This window comes from Xiphophorus hellerii, chromosome 3, assembly GCF_003331165.1.
Source record: "Xiphophorus hellerii strain 12219 chromosome 3, Xiphophorus_hellerii-4.1, whole genome shotgun sequence".
NCBI classification, from domain to species: Eukaryota; Metazoa; Chordata; class Actinopteri; order Cyprinodontiformes; family Poeciliidae; genus Xiphophorus; species Xiphophorus hellerii.
This window is the reverse complement of record NC_045674.1, coordinates 24,692,482-24,719,846: the sequence shown is the minus strand read 5'-3', so window position 1 is coordinate 24,719,846 and position 27,365 is coordinate 24,692,482. Positions and strand designations below refer to the sequence as shown.

Sequence of the window (27,365 nt, the reverse complement as noted above, 5' to 3'; positions counted from 1 at the left end):
CTCTCTGTAAGGGGGGGGAGCTGAACAGAAAGCAGTTTAAACACCGAGCCCCGAAATTTATGACATTCAATGCCACGATGGTGAAGCAGGAGGATGACATTTTTCCTCGACTCAAATCCTTCACTGGCCCTGCATTGAAATCTGCTTCATAACAATATGTCCGTTCATCATTTTTACCAAAGCATGCCAGTGTTAGTTTAGCACTCCAGCAAACTGATTCTGAACATTGTAAGCAGGAGCAGGAGGTGAATGTGTTGGAGCCTGCAGCCCGAAGCGTTGAACGGTGTGTTGGGTGGCTTACTTTACAAATTGAGCTGGTTACAATTATAAGATCATTATTTTATTAGTTATTTCAAATGCTTTTATAATGTAACTAATTGCTGTAAGTTAATTATTTTTAGAGTATTTGAGGTGGTGTTAATTGAAGTTGCCGTGTGATGTGTGGAGTGGCAGAGTTTTCTTTGGTTTAAACTTGTTAATTTAAGTAAAAAAATTTTATCCCACGCTGTTCTAAGCCCTATCGTAACCTTTTAAAGAAAACATTCCTGCCATGTGGCTTTACATTCACAAGTTATAATTCTCTCTCAGTGACATATTCTCACTCACATCTCGTACTGCAGGAGAGCAATCTACAAGTTTCCTTTCATATAAGTACATGTGCATAAGTAATATCATCTCTGCTGGCGTGTGGCCCTCGTCTATACCTCATATTACACCGTTTAAATCTGCTTGTGACAAAACAAATCCTTGATACAATCAATTAAAAATTAAAAATACCACAGCTGCCTGTTGTTAACCCATGTTGCGTTACCATGTCACAACTGACCCGGTGAAACTCCCGCTGGCATCGAAAATCAAATATGCTGTAGTGAGTGAGAGCAGTACTGATGAAATATAGTGGATTTACACTTTAAATCTACTGTATTTAATACGTATGTGTTGATGTTATTAACTTTAATGCCGGGAACTGGGAAATGGGATCGCCGCATACCTTGAACTAACTTGCTCGAGTAAACACGGGAACTCTGAGGGATTTTTTGAAATGTATTTTTAACTAATGAGGGCTCCGCTGGCGGCCCAGTTGCCTTGTTGGAAGAGAAGAAGGTCCTGGGTGAGGCTTGTCGTGAGTTTCTGGGCCATCTCAGCAGTCTGGAGCTAAAGCGATGAAGTGGGAAGCTGTGAGAGCAACAGGCCATCTCAATCTGAAGGCAAATGTCATGTAAAAGTTGCAAAACGAAAAAAACAACAAAAAAAGTGATCGCATGAGATGCTTTCCACACTACTCGTGTTATTCAGCTGTGGGGAATTTGTGCCGTGGTCATAATGGACCACCTCTGAGTTACTGTGCTCTGGTGTTATTGCTGCTTGAACTCTCCTTTCTTCTCCAAGGAAATAATCTCGCTGAATTTTGCCGCTTCCCGTCTTCCTGCACTTCGCTCTGAATCCCCCCCCTGTGTGATCTGTAATTCTGACATGCAGATTTATATAGATCCAAACTCGATCTCAGGACGTATCAGTTTCCTGTAATTCGAAACATTTAATAAGACGGAAGCCGCTCGGATTCCAATCGGCAAAGCCTGAGTTTAGACCTGGTTTGCTCAACGCTGAGGTCTTACTGAGAAACGAGTTTCTCAGGGGAAATAACAATAACTAACTTCTGCTGCTTTTTTCTAATGCGCTCCTTTCATCAGTACTAATGTTTCTTTATGGGCTATAAAAACACCGTGTGGTAATACACGTGTCTCTGTGTTTTTCGTGTGTGTCGGGGCGGCGACGGAAAAGTTCACAGACAAAACATAAAACTGAGTTTTTAGGGGAAATGATCGTTACGTGATGTTATTAGACATCTCTAAATATGGGAAATAACCCAGTTTGACTGCCGTTTTTTTTTTCCCTGTGAGGAAGAGCATAAATATGTGTATAAGACAGCAGAGATAGCTGGATCTGGCGATGGATCCCCAGATGGATAAGGATGCATTCTGTGTGTGTGGGTCTGTGGGTGTGTGTGTGTGTGTTTTTAATAGCTCTATTTAGCCTGGCCTAGTTTCCATTAAAGCAGCACTGAAAAATATGGCAGGCTACAAACCCATCACTCACTCCCCCTACTTTATATTAAATCTCTTCCACATCTAGGACGGATTTCGAATCTCTCGAAAGCGACATTACGTAGTCTTTGAACTACAAAAGGTAGTATTTTGTCTGGCCTAGCAGTTGTTTTCACCTGTTTCCTCCCTCTCCTCTCATCTCTTCTCTCTGACAGGTTTATTGCCAGCCCAAGGCAGTCTGCCACTCACAGGAAATAGAGGAGTTTTGCTGCCTGAATGAAGTAAGTTGTGATGGAAACAGCACGGTAGGTTTCACACACACCCACACCACACACACACACACACAAGCAGAGATGATGTTACGTATGCACATGTACTTATATGAAAGGAAACTTGTAGATAAGACAGTAAGTAAAGGTTTGCTAGAGTTTGTTCACATGCCACTGTTGCATGGAAGAGGTACACAACACTGAGATGACAAATAGATCCAATTAAATGCGTGCTCACACAGTAGCACACATCTCGCCCAGACTTGCTTTAGGGTTCAGAGTTTTCAGTATAAACCCAGAAACACTCACACATTGTCCTTTCCACAAGGAAACTTTCTTCTCCAAACATGATTTCCAAACCAAAGTTCTGGGAGCTCAACGTTTAGCTGCTCTTTAATACTTCTGCACAGATATCTCACTCTGCTGGTTTGGGGATCACATGCCCCAAACTAGCCTGGTCCCACTGACCTCTTTAAAAACTTGTTCAGTTTCCATTGCCCCTTTTACTTAAAGTTGCCGTCATGCAATTGTGTCATGTCTACCACTTTTGTCCACCATCAAAATGTCTGATTAGTTCATTATTGTCCATTTGTCAGACCTTCCAGCCCTACAGGCGTTCCTGGATACCAGGGGTTATTCAGGAACTCCTGTCTTTAAGGGCTGGTGTCCTGCATGCTTTAGTTTTGACCTCGCTCTAATATGACTGAATCAAACTTCCTGGATTTCCTCCTCAACATATCATCTAGCGCTACTTAATCCTGCTAATTAAGCCCTAAATCTATGCAGGTGTGTTGAATCAAGGCGACATCTAAAACCACCTGTTCCTGAAAACTGACTTTTGACTCCAGCTGTGCACCTTTCTTGAAACTTGTTTTCTTTTTTTTTCCTTTTTACATTTTGACTGCCTGCATGTTACACCCTGCACATGATATCCTGTGGGACGTTTTATTTTATGTGAGTGGATCTTGGAACTTATATAAAGTGGCAGATCATAGCTTAGTCCACATAAATCCTTATTCTATTTGCTAAATCACAAAAAGGAGTGTTTCAATTATTTGTAGAAATTATTAATTGGTACAACTGGATTTGATTATTTAAAGCAGGGGACCCCAGAGTTTTATCAAGGGCAAAATGAGAAAAAAAATGACCAGAAAAAGTGACTGAGGACGTTTAGCTAACGTCATAAATCCTATGCCACAGACAAACTGGATAGATTTTTAGTACGTAAAATTACTGACTAATGAGAAAAGAGTCTGGACCGATTAAAATTATATATATATATATATATAAAAGAAGGACATGATTATTTAAAGTTGGCAAATTTCACAACCTCCGTGAAACATAGGAATGAAATATCAAGTACAGCAGCAGCAAAAGGTTTGCAGAAATAAATCTTTAGGGGTTTTGAGGGGAGTGAAGGTCGTTGATTTGTTCTCTGAGGGGAGGATAGATCCCCTCAGAGATCTCCCACACTTTGAAATTTCCTGTTTTAAAGCACTTATGCTTTAAATCTCACCCATCATCTAGGTTTTTTTCCCTGTGCGCCACCTGGTAACACTTGAATTACAACATTTGGGAAGTGGATTTTCCCAAATGTTAGCAGGTGATAGGCTGTAATCATTCTGAGATGAAAATATGAAAGTTTTTTTTTGTTCTGATCTCTTCTGTTCATACAGTTTTTGCAAAGAAATTCTTGGTCAGAAATTTGTAATTTTATCAGGTTACTGGTGGCTTCATGTTTCTCCCAGGAGTCAAGAAAAAAATGCTCCTTCAGTCACATAGCAAACCACTTTTACCTTGACGTGAAAAACGTGTTCAAATATAAAGGAAGGACCTGTAGAAAGTGCGAGGTAGAAATGTACTTCTTAAGCTGACAACGACAAACACTTGAGTTATGGAAAGCTATTTATTACAAGCGTTTTAGCTTCTATGACGACATCAGTTTACTGTTGTTTGCCACCTACCATTGCTGTGGTAGACTGGTGTTGAACTCTTCATTGTCCCACAACAAAAAAAAAATAAAAGTCTGTTAGCAAACAGCAGAAATGTGAGTTGATTCAAAACCTCTATTGCTTCACGGAGCTGGTGGCGACACTAAAAAGACCAATTGCTCCCGGCGGGAGGCTTTAGTGTATGATCCGTCATCACACTGATAATGAAACGACACCAACGACACAACTCTAACTCACACCCACGCTCCCTGTTGCTTACCTCCATTTGTCCCTTTAGCTCACCTTGTGGTGCAAAATGAATTCTCAAAAGTTGCCGATGAGTAGAGGAGAGAACCAGTCCGCAGGGAAAACGCAACCCGTGGTCAACCTGCGGGGGTCTTGCTTTATTATTCGTCTTCATGTGATTTATATTTGTGAAAGGATTTAGATTTATAGGGGATCACTATAAAAAAAAACCCCGACAACATTCAAAAGCAGAGCAGGGAAGAGAAAATATGGCAACATTTTAGCACTAAATATTGCAGGTTTTGTATCAGTTCTGCTCATTTTAGCTCTTTCTGTGCAGGTAAAGTTTGAAGTCTGTCTTCCTGGTGAGGAATATGAAATCACTGAGGTGACGTGGCACATTGTTAGGCCTGGTGCTTTGCAACATGTTATTAAAGACCCAGCACTTACTTTGCATGAATTATGATGGACATTGACTCACTTCCTCATTGGCTTCTTTTGTGGCAGTGTAAGAAACCGAGGTGGTGGTTTGCAGTTCATTGTCGACATTTACTCCTGGATCTTTCTTCAGCTTGTAATTCATGCATGCCTGCGTTAAAATTCCCCCAATCGAACCATAACGTGCCATGTTTCCTCTGCCATATTGTCACTGATTATAGACTTTTTCCACCCACCCTTACAAAACGTCACACATTTAACAGGAGAAACTGAAAGAGCATTACTTTGTTTCTTTGATTTCAGAATGTTATATTTCAGAAATCATGACTTTGTTCTTCAAAGTGGTACAATCATTACCATGCAGATTTTATGTCACCCCGTACTTGAATAGAGTGCATTTGTCAGTAAAATTAGAGACGTGTGGATGAATCTTTAAAGGCCTACTTGATGGAAGACAGCAGGTTATTTATTTCAGAACAAAGTAAAAATGTGAAAGAGATTTTCAAGCAAGAAACAAAACGATGCTATCAGTGGCGCCGCCGCCGCTGCATTTACATGCTGCCATTCTTCTCCTCTAAGTCTCATGATTAGCAAATTTACACTGTCGTTATTTAGTTATTGTCTATTCTGTTAGCTTGTTTTTATGCTATTGTTTGTTTTGTTATAGGAAGCCAGCCTGAATTTCATTGTGCAATGTAAAAGTAATTTAAAATCACTCATTCAAGCTAGACCATTTAAATATTTTCACACAAGACGTCAGGAACAAGAGAAAAATCAAGTCACACCAGTCTGGATTTCATCTTCAGCGTAATGGATAATCTAAAGATCTCATTTTCCAATAGAGGTTCGGATATGAGAGACAGGATGAACGTATTGACTGTGAGCTAAAGATGGAGCTCCCTGTTAAATTCTCTGCTGACCAAAAGACTGATTCTGTCCAAATGGTTAGATTTTCTCTTTCCACCAGCAGAATAATTTAACTCTGTTAGATTGTTGAATACTTTCTGCTGTTCAAACTGGTTTTATTATGAAAAGAAGGCTTCAGAGCAACCAGCACTGCTGTGTTTTATACAAACATGTGTGATAAATCTACATTATCATAACACATTTGTGGATTTCTATTAGAACGCTGAAACATATCGACGTCCTTAAATGAAACGCAACAGAGCACGCTCCGCTACACTTAAGCTCCCCCCACATCCATCTATTGTAAGCTGATACTGTTGAAAGCGTAGATTGCTCTTGGTATTACTTTTAGAATAATGCACATACGTGTGCGCTCACTCAAACACTTGATGACCTTTCTGTTTACCGTGCCGGATGAGCTACGGTCATGTGAGCCGCTTAGACACGATGCACTTAGTCATACCTTGATTTTGCATAGAAACACACAGAGGGACCGAAACAGAGCTGTCACCAGAGTAGCTTTAATGATCACTCACTATAAAGTAAAAGGCCATTGCGTGTGAATCACTGAATAAACAATGTATTGTTCCTCGGTTCTCTGCGTAATTTGATGGAGAGCAGCTGGATGAGTGGCAGGAATATTCCTCAACACGATTGTTGATTACATTTTTCTTAACGGGTTTACGGGTCATTTGACATTCACCTTCTAGTTTTTTCTCTCAATGGAAGTGTTACTTATCACACCACTGTTTTATTTGTTCATGAGCCTAAACTGTGGGTTAAGGTAGCGAACGTTGTAGTTGTTGTTGATACGGTGGCTGTTTTCAAAGACACTTGCCGCTATTGTCCACTGACTCAGCTTAGAAGATGGGAATCTGGACCTAATAATGCTGCGTTGTGAGGCACATCCGCTCACAGACGTTCCTTAACTAACTGGATAGACGTCGCACATGGGAGGATGACCTTGGGGTAAGCTTTGAATTTTGCATCTGTAATTACTTTTTCGTTTAACAAATTGTGTCAAAATATATTTTTTAAACACTTCTTTGCCTGGAAGAAAGCAGAACCTTTTGTCCTTGCTTCAAAACACTTTAAGGTAGAATCAAGGAACCGCTTTGGAGTCTGCGGCGATTTTGAGAAATGACTTATGGAATGCATTGTACAAAAAAATGTTTTATAATGTTTTCCTATTTACATACATAATGCTTTTAAATTATTGTTTTAGTAGTTGATGTCCAACTCCAGCTATTATCTCACCAAGTGCTCCAACAAAAGGAAACTGGACTTCCAAATCTGGTTTTTGAAGACGTTTCATCATCCATCCAAAGGGTTTCTTTACTTCATATCAATGGCTGGGCATTCTGGGTTTGTAAAAATCATCCATCCATCTAATAAGCTTATTCTTGTGGGGTCATGAGATGTGCTGGTGCCCATCTTCAGCGGTTAACGGGCAAGAAACACCCTGGACAGGTGACCAGGGCAACACGGAGACAGAGTCCTCACAAGACCAAAATATTACATGAAGTCACAGCCTTAACAGTCAATCTCACACAACATGTTTATGTTGTTTTATTAAAAAATATATATTTGAATAAAACATACGAGCTGAAAATACCTAACCACATTTTATCACACCTTTAACTCAAACTTGGGAAATTTCTCTCAAGGCTTCTTTTAAACGATTCACCTGTCAATTCAAAGAAAATAAAAAGCTGAAACACTCAAAGAAGAAGACAAATGTTTCCATCTAAACTGACGGATACAAACAGATTTACATATTTCTGACACAAATGAGAACGTTTGATCCTCGGGCACGACTGGACTTTGCGTATTTGTCCTCGGCATCAACTGACAAATACTCTTACAGAAAGCAAACACTGACACAAGCGTCATACCAATGCAAGTTTTTAGAAGTTGGAAATGCTGCTCCATTTCCGCACTGAGCAAAGAGAATCGGCACTCATCGGCCTCTGGTTGCGACTGGAGAGACGGGTGATTGGTGGGACCGAATCAGGGAAAGCACAGTCTGAGGAGGTGATCTTTAATTGGATCTCAGTCGCTCCAGAGGGCCATTTGTGTTGCGCCGACAACAAAAGAAACGCTGATTCTAAGCACACGCTGACAGCGATACTCATTTAAAAGACAAACACGCTGCGGTGTAATCGCCGTGCCGCCTTGATAAGTCAGAGTCTTGTGTGTCAACCTTCTCTGTCTCGCAGTTTCCCTAACAATCTTCCTGAGCGCTTAAGTGGTTTGTCAGACAATTACCCTTGTGGGAAAACAGGTCTAAAGGTCTGGCGTTTTACAAACGTTTCGCAGTGGACTCTTGTATCATTTATGTAGACAAGAGTCCAATTAACTCAGAGCGGCTTCTGGAGACAAATAGTTGTTTTTGTTCTGTGAATGCTATTTAAATTCTGTCAAATGTTTTACATGAGCGTCAATTTGTTCACAACCATCAGTATTCCAATAAAAAAATATATTTTTACCGGAACAGGATGGAAAAACCCAAGACAAAGTAAAACAACAACACAATAATAGACCATATTTATGCATCTACAGTGTCTGTATACTGTTTCAGACATTGCACATGAGATTAAAGGTCAGGATTTATTTAGCGCAACAACTGCCTTTGGGTGGAAAGGGTTTTTAAAACGGACCATGCGTCCTTTGAGTGTCCGGTACCTCCGTCCTGAGGGTGAAAGCTGAAACAAAGTGTGTTGCATCTTTAATAATGTTCCTGTGAAGCAACAGGATTCTTCCTGCGTGCTGAGAGAACAGCCAGTCAGTTTCTCCGCTGACCTGATGAGCCTCCGGAGAGTCTTTCTATTTGAAGCTGTGCAGCTGCTGTACCTCACACAAGAGCAGTAAGTCAGTCACGGCCACGACGGAGCTGAGAATTCAGGGCTCAGAGGGGTTTTTCTCAGAGAGAGTTGTTTTTTTTCCTGAAGAACCCCAAAACACAAAGCTTCTGCTCCTGGATTGGCTGCTTTGCGAAAGTCAGCCAATAGCTCGTCGGGTAGCATCGATCTGTCTCAGGTTCTCAAGCTGGGCTCTCTTTATGCTCTACAAAAAAAATTTTGATTGTAGTCTGATTTTGTCTCATAAACTGTCAGATAGATCAAAAATTATTTGAATAAAGATATTAATGAAGCAGCGGCGACTCAAACGTCGTCTTAGTGTGTCTTTGATTTGTGTTTCCTGTTGAAAAAACTTCTGGGGAAAAGATCTGTACAAGTCTTTGAGTTATGATTCTCTTCCACCCGGTTGCTGCAGAATTGAGACAGAATATTTATTACCCTTGAATAAATATTTCAGTGTTTCTTTTTGTTGGAAATTTTGCTCCATGTGAAACTAATCCTCAGAGTAAAATTCCTCATCACTCTTCCATCCACACATTTTCATGTTTCTCTCATATCAACGATAATCCATGAGTCGAGATGGAAGCAGTGGCCCTCGCAGGGCGGGTCCAAAGTGTTTTCTCACTGATTTAGACTCTCAAACTCCTCTTACTGCATGTCACTGAATATTTGCGTTTGTTATTTGCTACTTTATCTGCGAGACGTGAAACTGAAAATTAGGAATAAACTTGTGTGTTTGAAGTTTCTCATAAAAAAGTTTCATGTCAAACTACTGAGAAACATTTTCTCACCACCACTTTGAAAGATTTGAAAGATTACAAGAAAGGCAAAAACATGAAGAAATGCACTTCAGCAGTGACGGACTAAACTGATCTTGGTCATTTGTTTCCAGCAGAAACTGGCATCTTTTCAATAACTGCAGAACGTTTTCACCCGGTGACCACAGCAGACTGTCCAGGCATGTATATGTTTTTCACCTTGTCTATTTCCATCGGGTTTCTTTTCTTTGACTTTGGATGCTATAAATAGCAGCAGTCCTGAGTAAGGAGAGGCTGGCGGATCACACTCTCCGCCTGCGCTTTCAACCTGACGAAGACCTGAGCTCCTTACTGCGTTTTACATCGTCTTGTATTTGAAATAGTTCTTCAAATAAAGACTCGAAAGGTAAGAAATAAATGGACAAAGTTTCAACATGTGACCATAACCAGCAGTGGAAAATGTTGTTGTGTACTTTGCTTTTTAAGCCGACTCATGCCGCTTTAAAATTGCTCGTGTTCAGTTTCGTTCCAGCCTAAACCTTTACCATGCAGTATTTTACTTTTTATTTGTAAGTCATAGTTGTGTAGTACTTTGTGTTGATGTCGTCACATAAAATCTTAACAACTTAGAGTGAGGTTTGTGAACCAGATCTAGAGGTTTAATGCAGGGCACTGAATATGCCCAAGGTTTCACTGTATAGACCTGTCTGTGGCACATCCATAACATTTTTACATTAGCAAAATAAAATTATTATTATTTTTTTAATCAAAAAGCTTAATTTGGTGATAATTTGGATTTGGCTGGCCTTGTGTCAGGTTCAGACATGAGCTTTCTAAACAACACATCCTCCCATTAAAACTAAAATAAAGATTAGTGAGTGACAAATACCAAATTATGCTTGGTATTGAATACGGATTAAAAAGAAAACCAAGTATCTTCTGTATTTGCAAGATGTCTCTCCCCAAACGGCAGTGAGCTTATGTGTGTGTAGAAAGAAACTAATTAATGATCATTATTTGCCAGAGTTACGGGTTTCTTTCATAGTTTTAGTTTCATGACGCATGACTAATCTGCTCATTATGAGGATTATTTCAATGCTTGGAGCAGCCAAAATCTCATCGTACAATTACTGACACAAATCTTTTTTTTGTTTGTTTGTTTTGATGTTTTATCTATTTTATTGCTTTTATAAATCAATCATGACAACAAAATCTGACTTTTCTGACCAAAACAAATACACAACAGAGACCTTTAACATAAAAATAAAGCTACACAGAGATGATTTGAATACAACAAGGTGGATGTCCTGAAGTGGCCTAGTCAAAGCCCAGACCTGTTTACAGCTTATAACCCCAGCAACCTGACAGAGCTGGAAGAGTTTAGCAGGAAAACTGTGCAAAACACGACATTAACTAAGCACACCAAAATCAGTTTAAAGTTGACCAATTTCACAGAATGAAGTTTCTTCTCCTCACAATCAGCTCAGTCCAACTTCCAGGCATCTAAGTGTTGCTTTGAGGTGAGTGAAATACTACAGAGGTCATCATTATTCTTCGTTTTTTTCCCAATGCATCAGTACCAGAGAGAAAAGCAGGCCCACATCATAATGCAACCGCCACTATGCTTGACACTCGGTCTGATGTTCTTAGGCTTGAAAGCCTCACCGTTGCTTCTTTAAACCCAATCATTGCCCCATCTGAAAAATAAAAGAAGAAAGACTTCTTCATGGGAAATCTAAAAAATATAGTAGTCCCTGTGTATGTTAAGTTTTTTCAGCCTGTAAGTGTAATTTTCACTCTTTGTAGATAACTGAAAATATAAAATCAAATGTGTGGACCCACTTGCTGATTTGACATTTATTTGAAAGTTGTTTGTTATGTTGTTCAAATAAAAAATTAAAAAGTAATAAGTAATGACATGCTGGCCTTAGATGAGTGAGCGGAAACTTTTGAAAACCTCTGAAACTGTAAATCTGAAACTCTGCTTCAAAATGGAGGGGCAAAAGAAAAACCAGAGGCATCCTGGGAAATCTGACACTAATATGTGTCAAACAGAAATTCATTCTCTCCATCATCACAAATGGCTTTTTTTTTTTTTGCACCCAGAGAGATTTTTGCCCTTAACCTCATTTCCACTTACCGTCAGTAAGAGTATGACTCAACAGGGCTTTAATTTAGCCGCCACTCCAATATTCAGTCTTCAACATTTGCATGTTTTAGTCCATTTTACTGAAAAAGAAAATCTTACAGCTTTTTGACTCGGAAAGTCATGAAATTCCTCTGTGAATACAAACTTCAATTAGGAAGAAAAAGTAAATTGTTTGAGTTTTTGTGCATCCTAATAATTTTTGATGAGATTATAATTATATAATGTCATCTATTACTCATGTATTTGCCTATTTTTCCAACTGAAAAAGTTTTGATTTATTAGGTTTATTACAATTGTGTATCCTTTAAAAAAAACAAACATGTATTTTGAGTTGAAATGTTAGGATTTTACCCAACAGAAATCCCACGTTTGCTATTCACCGAATGTCTATAAACCGTCTGGAGGCTGCTGCAAAATTATTAAAAGTTACAGCTTTCTCAAGCTCTACACCGATGACTCTCAGTAATAATAGTAATAATAATAATAATAATAGCTCTGAGGAAAAATTGTGGCACTTAATTAGAGCTCGAGGTTGGCAGCGTTGATGACTTTTGGGGAATGTCAGAGAATCTCAGGCACTCGTAATGCGGCCAGAGTATTTAAATTCAGCCATTTTTAATGCCAGAAAGCGAGGACTGACACAATGACTCACACAAAGCAAAACCGCGGGGAGCCCAGAATTCGCATAACAAGAGCGACAGTAATGTAGGCAGTGTTTTTGACCCAGTCCTGCTTTCCACTGACAGATGGAGAGACAGAGAGTGCACTCATGGCGGGAGCGGTCCTGATGAGCAAAGCAGCGTGTCTGTGCATGTTAACAACTGTCATGACCTTAAAGTCAAGTGGCCAAACCAAACATAAAAAAACCCCCAAAAAACAGCAGAAGTATTTGCTCTGAGTTTAGTTTTTCTAGCATCGTTATAAATTCAAGCACTGGTGTTTGGGGGACTTGCAGAAGGAACTTGAGTTGAACAGAATCTTATCGGTTTTTTTCCAGCATGACGCACTCTCTCACACTGAGAGTGCATCTGTTTTACTCTTCTGTTTTATTTTAAAGTCTTCTGGTAAAATTTAGGTGGATATTGAGTGTTTAAATATTAAAATCAATGCATATAAATACCACACTTTTTGTCGTCATAGTTTGGTGCCTTTAAATCTACACAAAGAGTGAATAATTCAGTCAGCCTTTGCCCAGGATGGTTGAGTAATCTAAGGAAGTACTTTACTCTCACAATGAGAGCAGCTGAAGTCAGGTGCTCACAACATGTAGTGAGCACGATCATGCTAATAAGGAAATGTGAGATTCATAGAAATAAATGGGTACAAAGGCCTCTCCTCACCAACCAAAATCAATCTGCAAGAACCAAGATAAAAAAAAATGTTTGTGCATCCAACTTGGCTTCAAAGAAAACAGAAGACTGTGGAACTGTGCATAGGTAAGAACACAGTTCATCCCACAGAACAAGAAATAATTCAAACAAGCAGCCAGATCACAAGTATGAAGTTCCCCAGGTTACAAAAAAAAAAAAAGGGATTTCTTTGTCCTTGTTTTTATTTGTTTTGACAACTATGGAATATTCTATAAAACTTTTCCCCCTTCATAGGATGAGTAGCTGCACAAACTCAAGTCTGAGTCACAGGCTTTGCAACGTGTTTGGCTGCAGCTGCTGTTCATACCAATATTTTAAGTGCAATCCCATTTACCATGTGTGGCGTTAGCTTTAAGACCCCAGAATGACATGCTGCAAAAAAAAAAAAGTTATAGACGGGATAAAACTTAAACGGCTTATCTGTAGAAGAATTAGACTTTTTCGCTGCTTCCTTTCACTGTCACTATGCTTTGTACCACCATTTTCGTGGCTCGCTATTAAAAAAGCGCTGTACTCACAGAGTTGTTTGGAGAAACAGTCTGTGATTTCCCCATGTTACTGACCCTCACACTTTTATTATCTTTTGTTTTCTTTTTGTTGTAGAAATCACCAACTAGACCTTCCTTTCATGAGCTAACATTTTACTTCACAGTCGCTGCTTTCATACTGGCTGACCTTTTTGTTGTGCACGGATACCAGTCGTCCACACTTAACGCCGCGCTCACTGGAGCACAGATTCTTTCGCACTTGTGTAGTTTTTTTCAGTTTTTTTACTTCAGACATAAAAATGAAAATAACATTCAATACTTACAAGCTCAAAAACAATTGAAAATGAGAAGGTGTAAAATGATTTTTTTAAAAGGATCAAATATTTTAATATTGTCTTACTGAAATATTTCCTTTTTCTGTAAACAGAAGTAGATTTTTGGCTCAACGCTCTTCGATACTTTGTCTTTTATTAAAATGTCACTTAAAGTTTGAGTCAAACAACATGTCAAAAATAATAAGATAAACTGAGTAACTGAAGAATTATCCAAGAAACATTCATATGTTGGAAGCATTCAACATTATATCATAGCAAAATATGAGAAAAGGTTTGTGCATTTTCAGCTATTCTGATTTTATTTTTTATTTTTATGAGTGTATTTAATATGACAGCGCTGATCCGACTCACTTTGGAAAAAGAGGAGTTAAAAGGTCAGATTTTAAAATTCATTGGATAATACATCAGAATTCCTGGTGTGTTTTTATGTTATCCAGCATATTTTTAGATCCATACATTCTTCACATTAACACAAAAGTAAATAAAAACTGCACAGACCTCATTTTATACGTCTGTAGTGAACACTCTGGTAGAATAACAATATTCTGCTGTAATATTATCTATAACATATTTTCTCTTCTGTGGTAAGGCAGAAGAGAAAATATGTGGTTTTTTTGTTTATTTTAGCTAAGTAAGACCTCAGCTGTTCACAAATAACATGCTCCTGGTTAATTTGGGCGTCTCTGCTGCAGACGGCTCTACTCTCTACTTCTCCGGACACTCAACAACAAATTTAGGTCTGTCCAAAGTCTCTCCAACTCATTAGCAGTTTTAGTTCATTATCTTTCTAAGAACGAGTCTCACTTTATGTCTGTGGGCCTGTTTTGGCCCTGCAGCCTGGCTCGTCTGTGAAGTGTAGGTGCGTCGCTTCGGCTCATGTTGAAGTAGACGAGTCTAAAACGCGTCACGCTGAGGACAGTGGATTAGAAATGACACAGGCTGAAGGTCTGTGACTCCGTGTCCTTCTAATTCTTTTCTTTTTTCCTCCTGCTGTTGACCATTATGGGCAGCAATAAAACATCAGGACGGGTCCACAGGAGGTGGGAGCCATAAAACAGGCCCGTCCTGCACAGAGAAGTGTGGCTAATGAGTGTAAAGCACACAGAGCTGAGCGGCCATGAAATGCAACGACCAAATAAAAACAGCAGATATCAAAACCAAAAAGCTTCAGGTATAGGCTTTAAATACACTTTATAGATATGGTCATGTTCATGTTGGTAATGCAAACATATAATAAAGCTATTATAATGTCATTATTATTCAATTACTGGGCATGTGTTTACTGTTATTCTGGTCTCTATGCAACGGTAGTTACCGCAAAGAAAACCTTGACAAATATTATATATAAAGAGCCTCTTTTCCTCTGCACATTATGATCACGGTGTAAAATATTAGAGTTTTGATATGAGTATTGTTGTGTGGATGGTAGTGAAGATGATCTTTGAACTATGTCAGCCTGACTGCTTAGTCAGTATCTTTGGTACTTCATGAGCTTTTTATTTTGCTCTTAAAACAATACTTTTCTCATAACTGAGCCTGTTAAGCTGATTACATTTTAGCATATTACAAAAATGACATTTTTACAAATGTATTGTGGTTTAATAATCTTGTGGTTGTTTATTAAAGTTTGACATATTAATGTTTTATAGTAGGTACCTTATGCAGAATTTATTTTGAAACTGCAGTTTCAAACAGACTCAGTTTGCGAGTCTGATTGTGTCTCTGTTCCTTTGCTTTTCACTTTGGTTATTTCAATAAATCCCAAAAATCTTGTTTCTGCCTGTTTCTAGCTACTACATCTCACCATGATATGACATAAAGTGCATGTTAAATCATATTCTGATGTGAGAAAGCCTTAAAATCTTGTCTGTATAAACAAAAATAAATCCCAACCTCATTTGAATGAAAGCCTTTAAAGCCTTTTGATTCAAACAAATCTGCTCTACTGTACATGGAGCTGCACTCTGTTGAAGTTTGTTACTGCAGAACTTATTTTCAGCTTTTTTAAAGATCTCTTGACTTCAGAGAATTAATATCACTGGAAGCTACAAGCCAGAAATTTTATGCTGTTGACAACAAGGAAGGTGAGGAAATGGATTGAGCTAAATGCTACAGGCGTCCACAAGGAAAAACCTGTTAGAGGATGTGAAATATATACAGCTCTGGAAAAAATTAAGAGGACACTTAAAATGATCAGTTTCTCTTATAATGTTCATTTTACAGTAAAATGAACATTATTCTTTTATTCCATGAACTACTGACAACATGTCTGTGAAGTTCCAAGCAGAAATTTAGTATTTGTTTGCAGAAAATGAGAAATGGTCAGAATAATGAAAAAGATGCAGTGCTTTCAGGCTATAATAATGCAAAGAAGTTCATCTTCATTAAGAAACAACAATAATGTTTTAACTCAGGAAGAGTTCAGAAATCAATATTTGGTGGAATAACCAGCAGGTTTTCACTGGGGTTCAGTGCAGTGGAGTCTCTTAATGTTCTCCAGAGCTGCATGTACATACAAACCCTCTGAACTAAACCAGGCTGATGCTACACTGACTCATGAAAACCTCTTCCGTTGTGCAGCCTCTGCTCTTGTTCCCAATCCTTAGCTTCCTGTTGCCATTTCACACTTGTGAGTTGGCTGTCAAGGGCCATCAGTGCGCCCTGGCAGCCCTGCTGTCACTCTGCCAGACGTGTCTACATCGCCGTCCAACAGCCTACTCTGGGACATTTGCATAAGCATTTCCGCAAACTTTGAAAACTTGCGGCTGTTTATTAAAGCCGCGTCTTCGGGAGACAAATTTCTTTCTTGCTGTGTTTCGTCAAATGCTAAACGTCAAGCAAATGAAATCTAGAACTATCTAAAACCTTTAAAGCAACATTTGTATTAAATATGCATGCAATGTTGCGAGTACTTCAACTCACAGACACACCTATACACCATAATTAATCCTGGCAATGCTTTTACAGTAATGACACTTTTCTGTTCTGCCTGGTTCTCTCAACTTTTGCTCCAAACTGAATAATGCACACATGTCCAACTTTGTATCTCCTGCTATAGCAACGTGCGATAGCGATAAAGGTTGTATGTTTGACTGCACCAGTCGTTCTGTGCGATAATGTCCGAGCGCCTTATTCGTATAATCTGCCTCTCTAAGACAGACGCAGACAGATAAATAAACACGACATCTTCATGTCATTTTCCTGTCATGTCATCTTGTTCTACATCCCCCCCGATGACTCAGGTGATGCAAGCGGAGGCGGCTAAATATAGCTTTGTGCTGGAAATGTCATCACTGTCACATTCCCAATCAAAGGCCTTGGTGTGTTTGCTAACCTGAGCTGGTTCTGTCCCAGAGGTCTGAAGCAAACTTCCGAGTCCGAATCCGACTCACACGCATGCTGGCGCTGGTTGTCTTTGCTTTTACTAAGCAGTTTCCTAAAAACTCATATTTTTGAGTAAAAGGTTTTAAATCCGCTTTATTGTGAAAAAGCGTTCTTATGGAATTTAGCTTTTTTCTTTTTCTTTTGCTAAATCTTGGCGTCAGATATTTGTCGTCCAGAATGACCAGAGAGCATCCTGCTGCTTCGTCCAAATATTTCAGAAGCTCTAAAAGTACAGAAAATGTACTAAATAAAAACTAAAAATTACTTACAAATATGTAGAGTTAAAATCAGAAGTTTCCATGCACTCATTCTGAGCTTTTATTTCTAAACTTTTCCAAAAGTTTGAATGCAGTTTGTGTTAAATATTAAACATTTAAGACAAACTGCCATGCTCAAATGAAAGGGAAAAGGTGAGAAGGTTCAGGAACAACCCGTCACGTCAATCCAGTGACATGAGCTCCAAAGAACCGTCGACGTTGAATTTAGTTGAACTTAAACACGGTTGAGGCTCTGAAGTCACCAGCTAAGGCTGAACCTCTGAGAGGAAGATGATAACGGTGCTTAAGATGACGGTGCAGGAGATGAAGGCTGCCCTGGGGTTGATGGCGAAGGTACTGGTTTAGAAGAGGACCTTGCCGATGAAGCATCGAGAGACTCTGAAGTCGGACGTGATAAAGACTTCCCAGATGGTGTATGGCTGCACGTCGGCTCTGAAGCCTTAAGAAGACAACTTAAGGCGGGATAGTCGATCTAAAGACGATGCTGGAGACTGAACTGATGACTAATCTTTGGAAGAGACGAGAATCCCGAAAAAGGTGGGGTTTCTCAGAAAAGATTTGGAACGACTGATGGGAAAGACAAAGATGCTGCACACAGTGAAGTCGAAGACATCAAGACACAAACCCAAAGTGGGCAAACTAAACGAAAACAAATCTAAGCCAGACATCTGCACAAAGTGTAAAACAACTAAATGTGATCGGAGTCACTGGCTTGGAGACTGTAGTCGTACAAGCCGATCCGACTGTTTGGCTCCCACATTGTTAAAAAGTTTTCCAGCTTATCGCACCATGGAGGAGCAACTAATCATTCCCAGCGTCATTCAGCAGCTCACGATGATGAGCCGGAGTCATAAACAGCTGTCCTCAGCCACAATAACAAGCAGACCTGGAGCAGAAGGCCTCTGATCACAGCATCACGGAGTCGGGCTGGGAGCAGTTCAAGAGACACGGAGGCTGATTAAACTCAAACAACAGTCACAAGTTCTCCAGGATGGTGTGGAACAAACGGGAAGAACTTTGACAAACTTTTCTGTTTTGTTAGATGGTGTGCCGAAGCTTCGTAACGGTGGCAGTTCTCTACCTGTTAGGTAAAGCTTTAACCATTAAAAGTAATTACTCTGGCCCACTTCAATGGGTGGAGTAAAATATGTTTGTGGGGTGTTTGGGCTTCAGAAAGCCCCCATATCTCTCACCCAAAATGTCAGAGGTTGTCAGGAGAAAAGGTCAGCCGATGTTTCACGAGCTCACCGAGAGCAAATGCAATCCCACCTCATTTGATCTGATTAAATTTGCTGTCTGCTGGCAGGTTCTGATAATTTGATGTACGTATTGTTAAAAGCTAAAAATGTCACAACGACGGTGTGATGATTAAAGCCGAGGAGGAGGACGTTCCTCACACCGTCTACAATTAAGGCCCCCTCCCCAGAAGTGAAAGACATTAACTTTCAATTTGTTGTCCCTTCTGGAAGCGCTGACGATCACATGAAGGATTGTTGGTGCTGGATTGAATTGAAGACCGTTTCCGGATCACGCTCAGACAATCAGAGCGGTGAAGGTAGGAAACCTTACTTTACTGGTTATGATTATGTCTCTCTCGTCATTTAGGAGGTTTGAATTTCTAATTTCTATTTATTAAATGACGTTCACTGAACAGGTGGAAAAGAATTAGTACGTTCAGAAAACGATGTGACAAGATAAAACAAAGACGTCTGTTAAAAATGTTTGTTTGCAAAGATTTGTCTGAAATGTAAAACGATGCTTTACGTATAATGTGTCGAATGTATCAAACAAAACAAAAAGACAAATGCAGATTTGACCAGAAACAAGTTCTTGACAAGAATCAGACAACTAGAAGTTTGACTGTGGACCGAAATCCTTTAGCTGAGATCTTTTACAAAAAAGTGAATTGCTGCCACGTCATGCTGACAACAACACTCTTGACTGACTATTGGCTGCAAGAGAGTGAGCGAGAGCAAGGCTTTCCTCCTTTCTTTTTTCGTCTCTGTGTGCGTCACGTTTGAAATAAACCCGAAGCAATTTCAAATAAAGTTCGGAGTTCATGGCAAAAGCCGTAATGCCCCACAATAAAGATTCAAATAATTTAAATTCAAAATAAACAAGTGATGGTACTTTATAACCTTGATTACTTACACTCTGATGCTGTTTCTGTAGATTTTATAGTTCAACATTTATTCATGAATTAAATCGACCTATAAAACAAATTTTCAAAGAATTCAATAGGAGTTATTTTGCTGCAGCTCTTCTATTACTAGTATTATTTCATTTTTAAAACATTTGCATTCAGTGTTAAATGGAAGCTATATTTTAAAATTGTACAAATACTCACAAAAATAGCTTTTTATCAAACTGAATCCCTCTCCATTAACTATATTCAGTGGCTTTTGAGCTATGAAATCATGAAATGTGCGTCTGTGTGAGTTGTTTTTACTCCTGGCAGCACTCGAGTGAAGGCATTTTAAAACTCTTAAAGCCAGAAAATATCTAACCCATTTTTTTCATCTTGTTGAAATTTCTCCCACTTTTCTAAATGCGCCCCACATCCATTATTCAAAAGGTATTGCTTTTAAAAGAAAATTCCACTTCGTTTTTAGAACTAAAACTGATATTTATTTTCCTTTTAAATGGTAATATTGAATATATTCAGCCTAAAAGGTGATATGAAAAACCTCCATAATGTGTTTCCTCATTATTGCACTGTTTACTGGTTTTAAAATCGTGCAGCGTCTATAAATAAACAGGACAACTCATGTTGCAGATGGGTGGTCTGGAGCTGCCTGGAGGGCAGTTCAAGGCAAACAAAACTCAGAGGAGTTGGCAATTGGGTCTAACAATATACTTCCAACACAACAATAATCACAGACATTGCAAAGTTAGTTTTTAGGTCTTACACCTGCCTCTGAGAATGGGCAACAGTTTAAGTTTAAAATATTTATGCTGGATTACAAACATGAAGGGTTTAATAAACCAGGATCATCCCTGTTTTGCCTGATTTGGACTCTGTCGGGATCTTTCTTTGACGATCCGTTTTAAAACGTTAAAATAAATCAAACTGTTGTCCTGTACGTGAGCAGGTTCAAAAACGCAAACACGTGCCACAGCATGACGCTGCCACCACCATGTTTCACAGTTTCAAATCTGATTTCAACTTCCCACAACTTTCTGTCTGCTGGGTTTCTTGTTTGTTCCTTTCGCTAATGCAACAAACCTCTGCGGCCTTCACCGAACAGCTGGATCTATACTCTGATTAAATTAAGCACAATATTTGTTTGCCGTAAACATAACTTAATTTAGTAATTCAGAATAGCTGAATTTCACAATAAAAACATTTTTATTTAATAAAAACCTACGTTTGTGTTGAAAAAAAAATATAAAAATGCTTGTGTTTTCTATTTAATGTATGTTGACATATTTGTGAGAAAATCAAATGGAATCAAAATGTACAGAGCCTCGTTTTTCTTTCTTGTCTCAAAAGGTTTTTTCTCTTTTATTAACTTTTTTCCATGATGGTAGCAACAGTTTGTGATGCTCAAATTTTGTATGTGAGAAACTTTAAGACAGCAAGCAGAAATCACACATATGCAAGTCTTAGTCTGTCATGATTTGACTACCCTGGGTCTGATATGAAGGAGTTTATTGTTGAACTTTTAAAAAAAAAAATAAAATGCTTTATTGGTAACTATAATTTCTTTAACAGAGAGTGTAAGTGACAGAAATTGACCAGGTAACCCAGTAAATCATCCAGCACCTAAAGAGACGTTCAAGGCTGCATCTTAGTTTTCTGGCAGCCCTCAGGCCAATTATTCAAGTGCCAACAATCTTCTTTATGTGAAGGGCTGACCGCAGAGGGATGCAGCTGGTCACCCTCTGAGATTATAATCACACATCCCGTCTCTGAAGTGACCTTCTTTTCCAAGCAGCTGGTAATTGCTCTGTGCCAAAGAGTCCTGGCCTCTACGCATTCACATCAGCTGATGGGGGACATGGAAATCCTGCCTGCACAAAATTTAAGCAGATAACACAAAAGTACTTTAGATGTTTTCTCTATGATTTCTGGACTTTGTTTTCTTGTTGTTAATTTCTTTACATGTACATTGGGTTTCAAAGCAGCTATCTCAGAAACAAGATGCACCGAATAACCACACTTGAGGAACCCAAGAAAAAAAAAAAAAAAGGTTGTCTTATTTTCCATCTGACTCAGCTCTGCAGAATGTTCTCATTTTCCCCATGTAGGAGACACACCTGCCCGTTTTCCTCCAAGCACCGAAAACAAATTTTAAATCATTCTGCCCTGCTTACCCATCTGTCTTGATCCTGTCTCCATCATTCAGAGAGGAAGAGTTGTCAAGCTTTCCGTTGAACGCCTTTCGTTCTTCTCCTCTAATCTCTATTATGATTTTCAAGAATGAAATAAGTATTGTTCATGATGTATATTTATTTAATTTTACTTAAATGTGTTTGCAAAAACCCATAAAATACATCAAACGTATCTTAAATTAGGTCTACCTCCGCTTCCAGGCTTTGGATTGCATGTGGTTTGGACACAGTGCCCCCCTGTGGAAAACAGCTGTCAGTACAACAGACATAACAAGAAAGCATTTCGCAAAAATGACTTTTACAGATATAAAATCTCATAAATCAACAGTTACCTTGAAACTATCTTCATATTTGGTATATATATATATATATATATATATATATATATATATATATATATATATATATATATATATATATATATATATTCTAACATTTATCATATAAATGTAGCAGGTCTCTGCAATAATTACTGCAGAGATCTGAAATAGCTGTTGAGATCCACATGTGAATTTAAGAAACTGTAGTAGTCTAAAATGTTTTTTCATTTAATACTACGATTTAAATTTGACTTCAAGTTTTTGTTATGTTAAAATAAAGAGTATAATCTTTTGAAATATGTACAACCGCAGCCCCTTAAAGAGACAGAATTATATAAAATCTACTTTTTAAGTCATTTTATAATGTCATTCCGTCATAAGAAACATGCCTGGAGTGTTGCTTTGATTATTTTATGCATATTTGAGAAATACTTTAATCTTTCATGGCAACCACTCAACTGTGCAAAACACCTGGTCGGACCTAGCCCCGCCTTCGAGATGCAGCTCATCTTCGGAGCTAAATTTTCCAGAACTTTTGTGCTTTCGCCTCACAGAGCAGGCCTTCCCTGCTCAGCTCCTTCAGACTAGCCAGTAGTAATTAGCAAACGCCTGGTGGAACTGCACATTTGCTAAGCTCATTATACAAGCTACTTCTCAGTGCAGTGCAGGTAAAAACGTTGTTAAATGGTTGATAGAGGAACGCTGTTATGAAGGTGGAGTCTCAGAAAGAGCAGGAGGTTTCAAAGAGGCACAGGCCCAATTTTAAGGCTTTAAATTACTAGTTAACACAGTAACTAATGTAGTTACTGTGTTAGTTATGCTTAGTTAACACAGTTACTTGACTGTGCTATAAAATGGAACAATATACCTGGAAACAACATAATACTGCCCCTTTATAGCTGAGAGGAGCAGAACATCATCGGATGTACAGAATAAAGTCAAAGTATAAAGACAACAATTAAATCTTTATTTCATATTTTATTGACAGTTGGACATGTTTTATAAAATAGAGCCCACCAGTCTCTGACTAGAACATATTTCCCTACAATCCTACATAAACTACTCACCTTTATTACTTTTTTTAACCATACTATATATATATATATATATTTATATTTCAAAATTATACATGTTTGTGTTGCATACAGTTACAATGAATTGATGAAATCAGACAGAAATCTGTACAATGGCCCTACAAGCTGAATAACAACTTACATTCGGATGACGTGGCACAAAAATTACATTAAGACACCCGCTGTCGTACCAACATTACTGCTCCATTCTTCTCCTCTGAAATACTGAGTTCTTTTATTTTTCTTAAACTGTGCTGCTGCTTAAGGCAGAAACGGGCTTGTAGACAGCGAACAACCAATGCCCCTGCTGGCAAGAGAAATTATTCTAAAAGGCTCGGCAGTATGAAGAATTTAATCCGTACAGTAAAGGTGATTCCACATGACACTAAAATAAACAACCTGAAACATCCTTCACTTTGAAGATGTGCAATTATCACTTGTGTGACTTATGAAACGAAACAGCTCAATTTCCCATTCATTCAAGCTACAACGTCTTGGTCCAGGTACAAAGTCCAAACCCAGATTACGCATTGAAACTCCTAATGAAAACAACAACCTGAATGTTGATCTGTGTAAAAGCCTGAAACGCTGCGTGTTGGGATCACAGTTTAGTTTACCGAGTCATTTTACAAACGCGAGTTCCAGTCGCCCCCCTCATTCAGGTGCAATCGAGCCAGAAAGATTAAAGACTGAACTGATCAACTCTGCAGAGACGGGAGCTGGAGATCAGCAGGATTCAGATTTCACTGCTGTCTGCTGTTTGACCCAAACTCAGTAAATTATGTACATGCTTAGAGATGCAAGGTGGACAGTATTGAAAAAAACAAAACAAAACAACTGATAAATGCTTTGAAAAAATAAAAATACGCAGCAAACTGACATCAGCTTCGAGGATTAAATGCGAGATCCGTTTTCAGCTGTGCTGAAGGGGCTGATGTTGCAGTATTTTGCTAAACCGCCGTGTCTGTGGCCATTTTGTCTGTCAAACTCCCGACACCTACATTCATCAATGTTATCCTTTACTGCCTGGATGCAAACGGACAGATCAAGCAAAATAAATAAAGGGGGGGGGGGGGAGGAAAATATTCTGGGACTCCTTCAGATTGAACAACAGCTTTACTCTATTCCCGTAGAATCCAACATTTTATGAGGACTTAAACAAAACAAAAAAATTAAATAAAAATGTACATCTGAAATGAGAAGAACGCACAGAATCTCACGCAAACCGTTGAATTGCACAAATAAAGTCATGTCTATTGCACATAGCAAAACAAAAGGCAAACAAAAACATTTACAAACCAACAAAGGACGACAAATGCAATAAAGTTTCTAATGAAATACAGTGTGTTTGTTTTTAGGCACATAAGAACATTCAGTCACAGCAACAAGATATCTTAAAGCCCCAATCTGGATTTTTTTTTTTTTTTTAAACAACAAAAGAAAGGAAAAGAGGAAAAGACATTGTAGACAAAAACTGTGACGCTTTTTCAGCTCCAGCGCAGAAAAATAGAAATACAAGCAGTTAGGATCTTATAAAAATGCCTAAATTGCTTCATGAAACAATGACAACTTTTTAAAGGAAAACATTTGATGATATTTATTGGCTGGTCGGAAATGCGACTGTCCAACCGTTCCTCCGATTAACAAACACAACCAGCACAAACATGACCGTGTCGTGCTGGCAGCGACGCGAGAAGAGGAATCAAAGTTGGCTGCTTTCTGCATCAGCTTATGTGTTAAAAAATGAAACCAGAGAAAGTACAAAGATGTAAGAAGCTATTTAAAAGGAAACTATATTTTATGACACAAAGAGGCTGAAGGGAATTCAGCAAAATGTCTCCTTTTCTTTTTAATCCAGTTTAGCTTTCATGAAGCCTGTTGAAATTGGAGACGCTGGTAGTCTCAGAGTTCATCTAAAGGTCTCGGTCTGGTCAGCTGGGCAGAGGTAATGAGCTATTGGCTTGATTCAAGTACGTTGGACCAGTTCAAGGACGTTGGCTCTTGAGGACTGGAGCTGAAGACTGGAAACCGGCCACGGAAACCGGTGCATCTCTAGACATAGCACATGAATTCAGCCACATCGTAAAAGTACTCCAGACTGGGGCTTTAATAATATGCTATATGCCACAGTATATTGCATATACAGTACATTGTACAATAATGACACAAAGGAAGGCAGCATACTCCGTCGTTAATCTGGCCAGACAGTATTTAAATATAACACAGTGTAACAGTTTCAGCCACTACTGCTCTCAGTCGTCACTCCAACATTTTGTTCAGGTTCACAGACTACTGGCTGTAAGGGGAAATGGGGGCGGATTGAACCGGTCTGCTTTTGCAGACAAAGTGTGCGCTACATATACTTTTTGGCTTTGTATTTGTACATGTGTAATGATAACATGAAAAGTGTATTAAAACGCTGTGATTTTGGCCTAATGTACTGAGTGCTTCCTACCATGTCCTGGTTTGACCCTCACTGTGTCGGCCTTGTGTTGCTGAGTTGTCTGAATCCCAGTTTGGCCTGGCGTGTCTCTGTATTATCGTCTGTGGTGTGACTGGTTCCAGTGCGTGTAAAGTCTGCGGTATGTGAATGGCTTTCCTGACGACGGAGGGATGTGTTTGCACTTTGCCCGTTTCGTCTGTCAGCGCTGGATCCTGTGGGTGTGATGTTTGCGTTGTCTGTGGGATGAGAGCGCAGGGCGGCCCACCGGGGTCTTTCATAGCCATGCTGGCCCCCACCAGGGCCGGATAGCTTCTGTTCCTCCTGAGTCCTGCATTTAAACCCGGGAGCCCGCCACCCAGTCCGCTGGAGCTGAAGGGCGCCAACAGACCGCTCCCGGAGGAAACCGAGGCGGAAACAGGGGAGAGCGTTCGGAAGCGTTTCAGTTTGTCCACCAGTCCTAGGTTCGCCACCTCGTTCTGGCCGTCTTCGTCCGCCTCGCCGTCGTACTCTCTCTCTAGATCCATCAGCACTTCCCTCAGAATGGTGCGAGCCGGCTTGGAGGCGAGGAAGGCGTCGTAATACGGCGGATCCTCCTTCGAAGGGCTAAACTGAAACGCGGGCCGCACCGTGGCAGCTGAGGCGGATTCCTGGGGCGGGGAGGTCGGAGGGGAGCAGGGCTGAAGGAGGAGTGTGTCCGGTCGCCTCACCAGCTGTCTGACTTCATTCTCCCCTGACTTGGCTGCGCTGCTCTGCACCTGCACTCTCCCTGTGGGCGTTGAAGTGCCGCTGGCACCCAGCCCTCGGTCCCAGCTGCAAGGATCGTACACCGAGGCAGAAATGCCATGCTCCAGCAGGAGGCGCACAAGGCCTAGAGAGGTGCTGGTGGTCTTGGTGGAGTCTCTCAGGTTGGTGGAGGACTCGCCGAGGGAGAGCGAAAGGGAGAGGCGGCGCGGGGTGCAGCAGGGGGTGTAGGAGGGCGTGTGCGGGGCTGAGAAGGGTACGGGAGAGGAGGTGTGGGTCGGAGTGCCGATGGCAGAGCTGCTTTGACAAAACGCTACGGCAGGGCTGGAGACATAAAGAGGAGGGCAAAGTAGAAAAGAAGACAGAAATGACAGTCATTAGGTGAAAAATGCTTGAGTTCAGAAACAGATGAACTTGATTTATCAATAATCACCATAACACATCTGCTTAACAACTGAGGAACAGCGAGAGCACTGTGAATTTTTCTTCTTCTGAAAGGCTTTTCTGCAAATCCTACAATGAATTGTAGTGGAAATTATGCCGAAATTTACAGGAGACCATGCATGGATTAAACTTTGAGAAGTAGCTGATATAATGCAATCCAAGCTAAACATGTAACCACTCTCGTAAGACGCTAAGAAGAGTCTCAATCCTTATGTTTCTGTTATAAGGAGGTAAAAGACGGTGTTCTTGTGCAAGTGTCATGATGTGGCCTCTGCTATCATCTATAGCACGTTATGGCAGAAACATTTTTCAATATGGTCCTTCTACCTTCTTATGATATAGTAGAGAAAAACAAAATGGAGAAGACTGACAACAGCAAGTCAAAGCCTAAGAAAAACTGTGGGGCACAAATTGATCAAAACATTTTGATCGGGGCATCTCTACTACCAGCTGGTAAAGGCTGGTAAAGGTTGAAAAAAAAAAAAAACAAGCAAACAAACTTCAATGTCTTCGAACTGCACAAAACCACAGACAGTCTTTCTATGGCTCAA

The 27,365-nt window shown here is 39.6% G+C and overlaps 1 protein-coding gene and 2 long non-coding RNA genes across 7 annotated transcripts in view; 1 reads left to right on the top strand and 2 right to left on the bottom strand.

Annotated features, from left to right (window-relative positions):
* The first annotated feature begins 1,791 nt into the window (after positions 1-1,791).
* Positions 1,792-16,910, top strand: LOC116717715 (uncharacterized). Its single transcript, XR_004338793.1, has 3 exons — positions 1,792-1,806; positions 12,129-12,134; positions 16,211-16,910. It is a non-coding gene; the product is annotated as an uncharacterized LOC116717715 (long non-coding RNA).
* Positions 16,911-21,075: 4,165 nt separating this feature from the next.
* LOC116717783 (uncharacterized) lies at positions 21,076-22,102 on the bottom strand. Its single transcript, XR_004338805.1, has 2 exons — positions 21,776-22,102; positions 21,076-21,472 (listed from the first exon to the last, which is right to left on the bottom strand). It is a non-coding gene; the product is annotated as an uncharacterized LOC116717783 (long non-coding RNA).
* A 957-nt stretch (positions 22,103-23,059) lies between these two features.
* trak1a (trafficking protein, kinesin binding 1a) overlaps positions 23,060-27,365 on the bottom strand; it is a 34,595-nt gene continuing 30,289 nt past the window's right edge. For 4 of the 5 annotated variants that reach the window (XM_032558400.1, XM_032558398.1, XM_032558399.1 and 1 more), the window contains one exon: positions 23,060-26,694. In XM_032558400.1, the coding sequence (XP_032414291.1) occupies positions 25,638-26,694 (1,057 nt within the window). In that variant the 3' untranslated portion in view covers positions 23,060-25,637. The remainder of the gene's footprint in view (positions 26,695-27,365) is intronic. The other variant, XM_032558401.1, reaches the window with a different exon arrangement.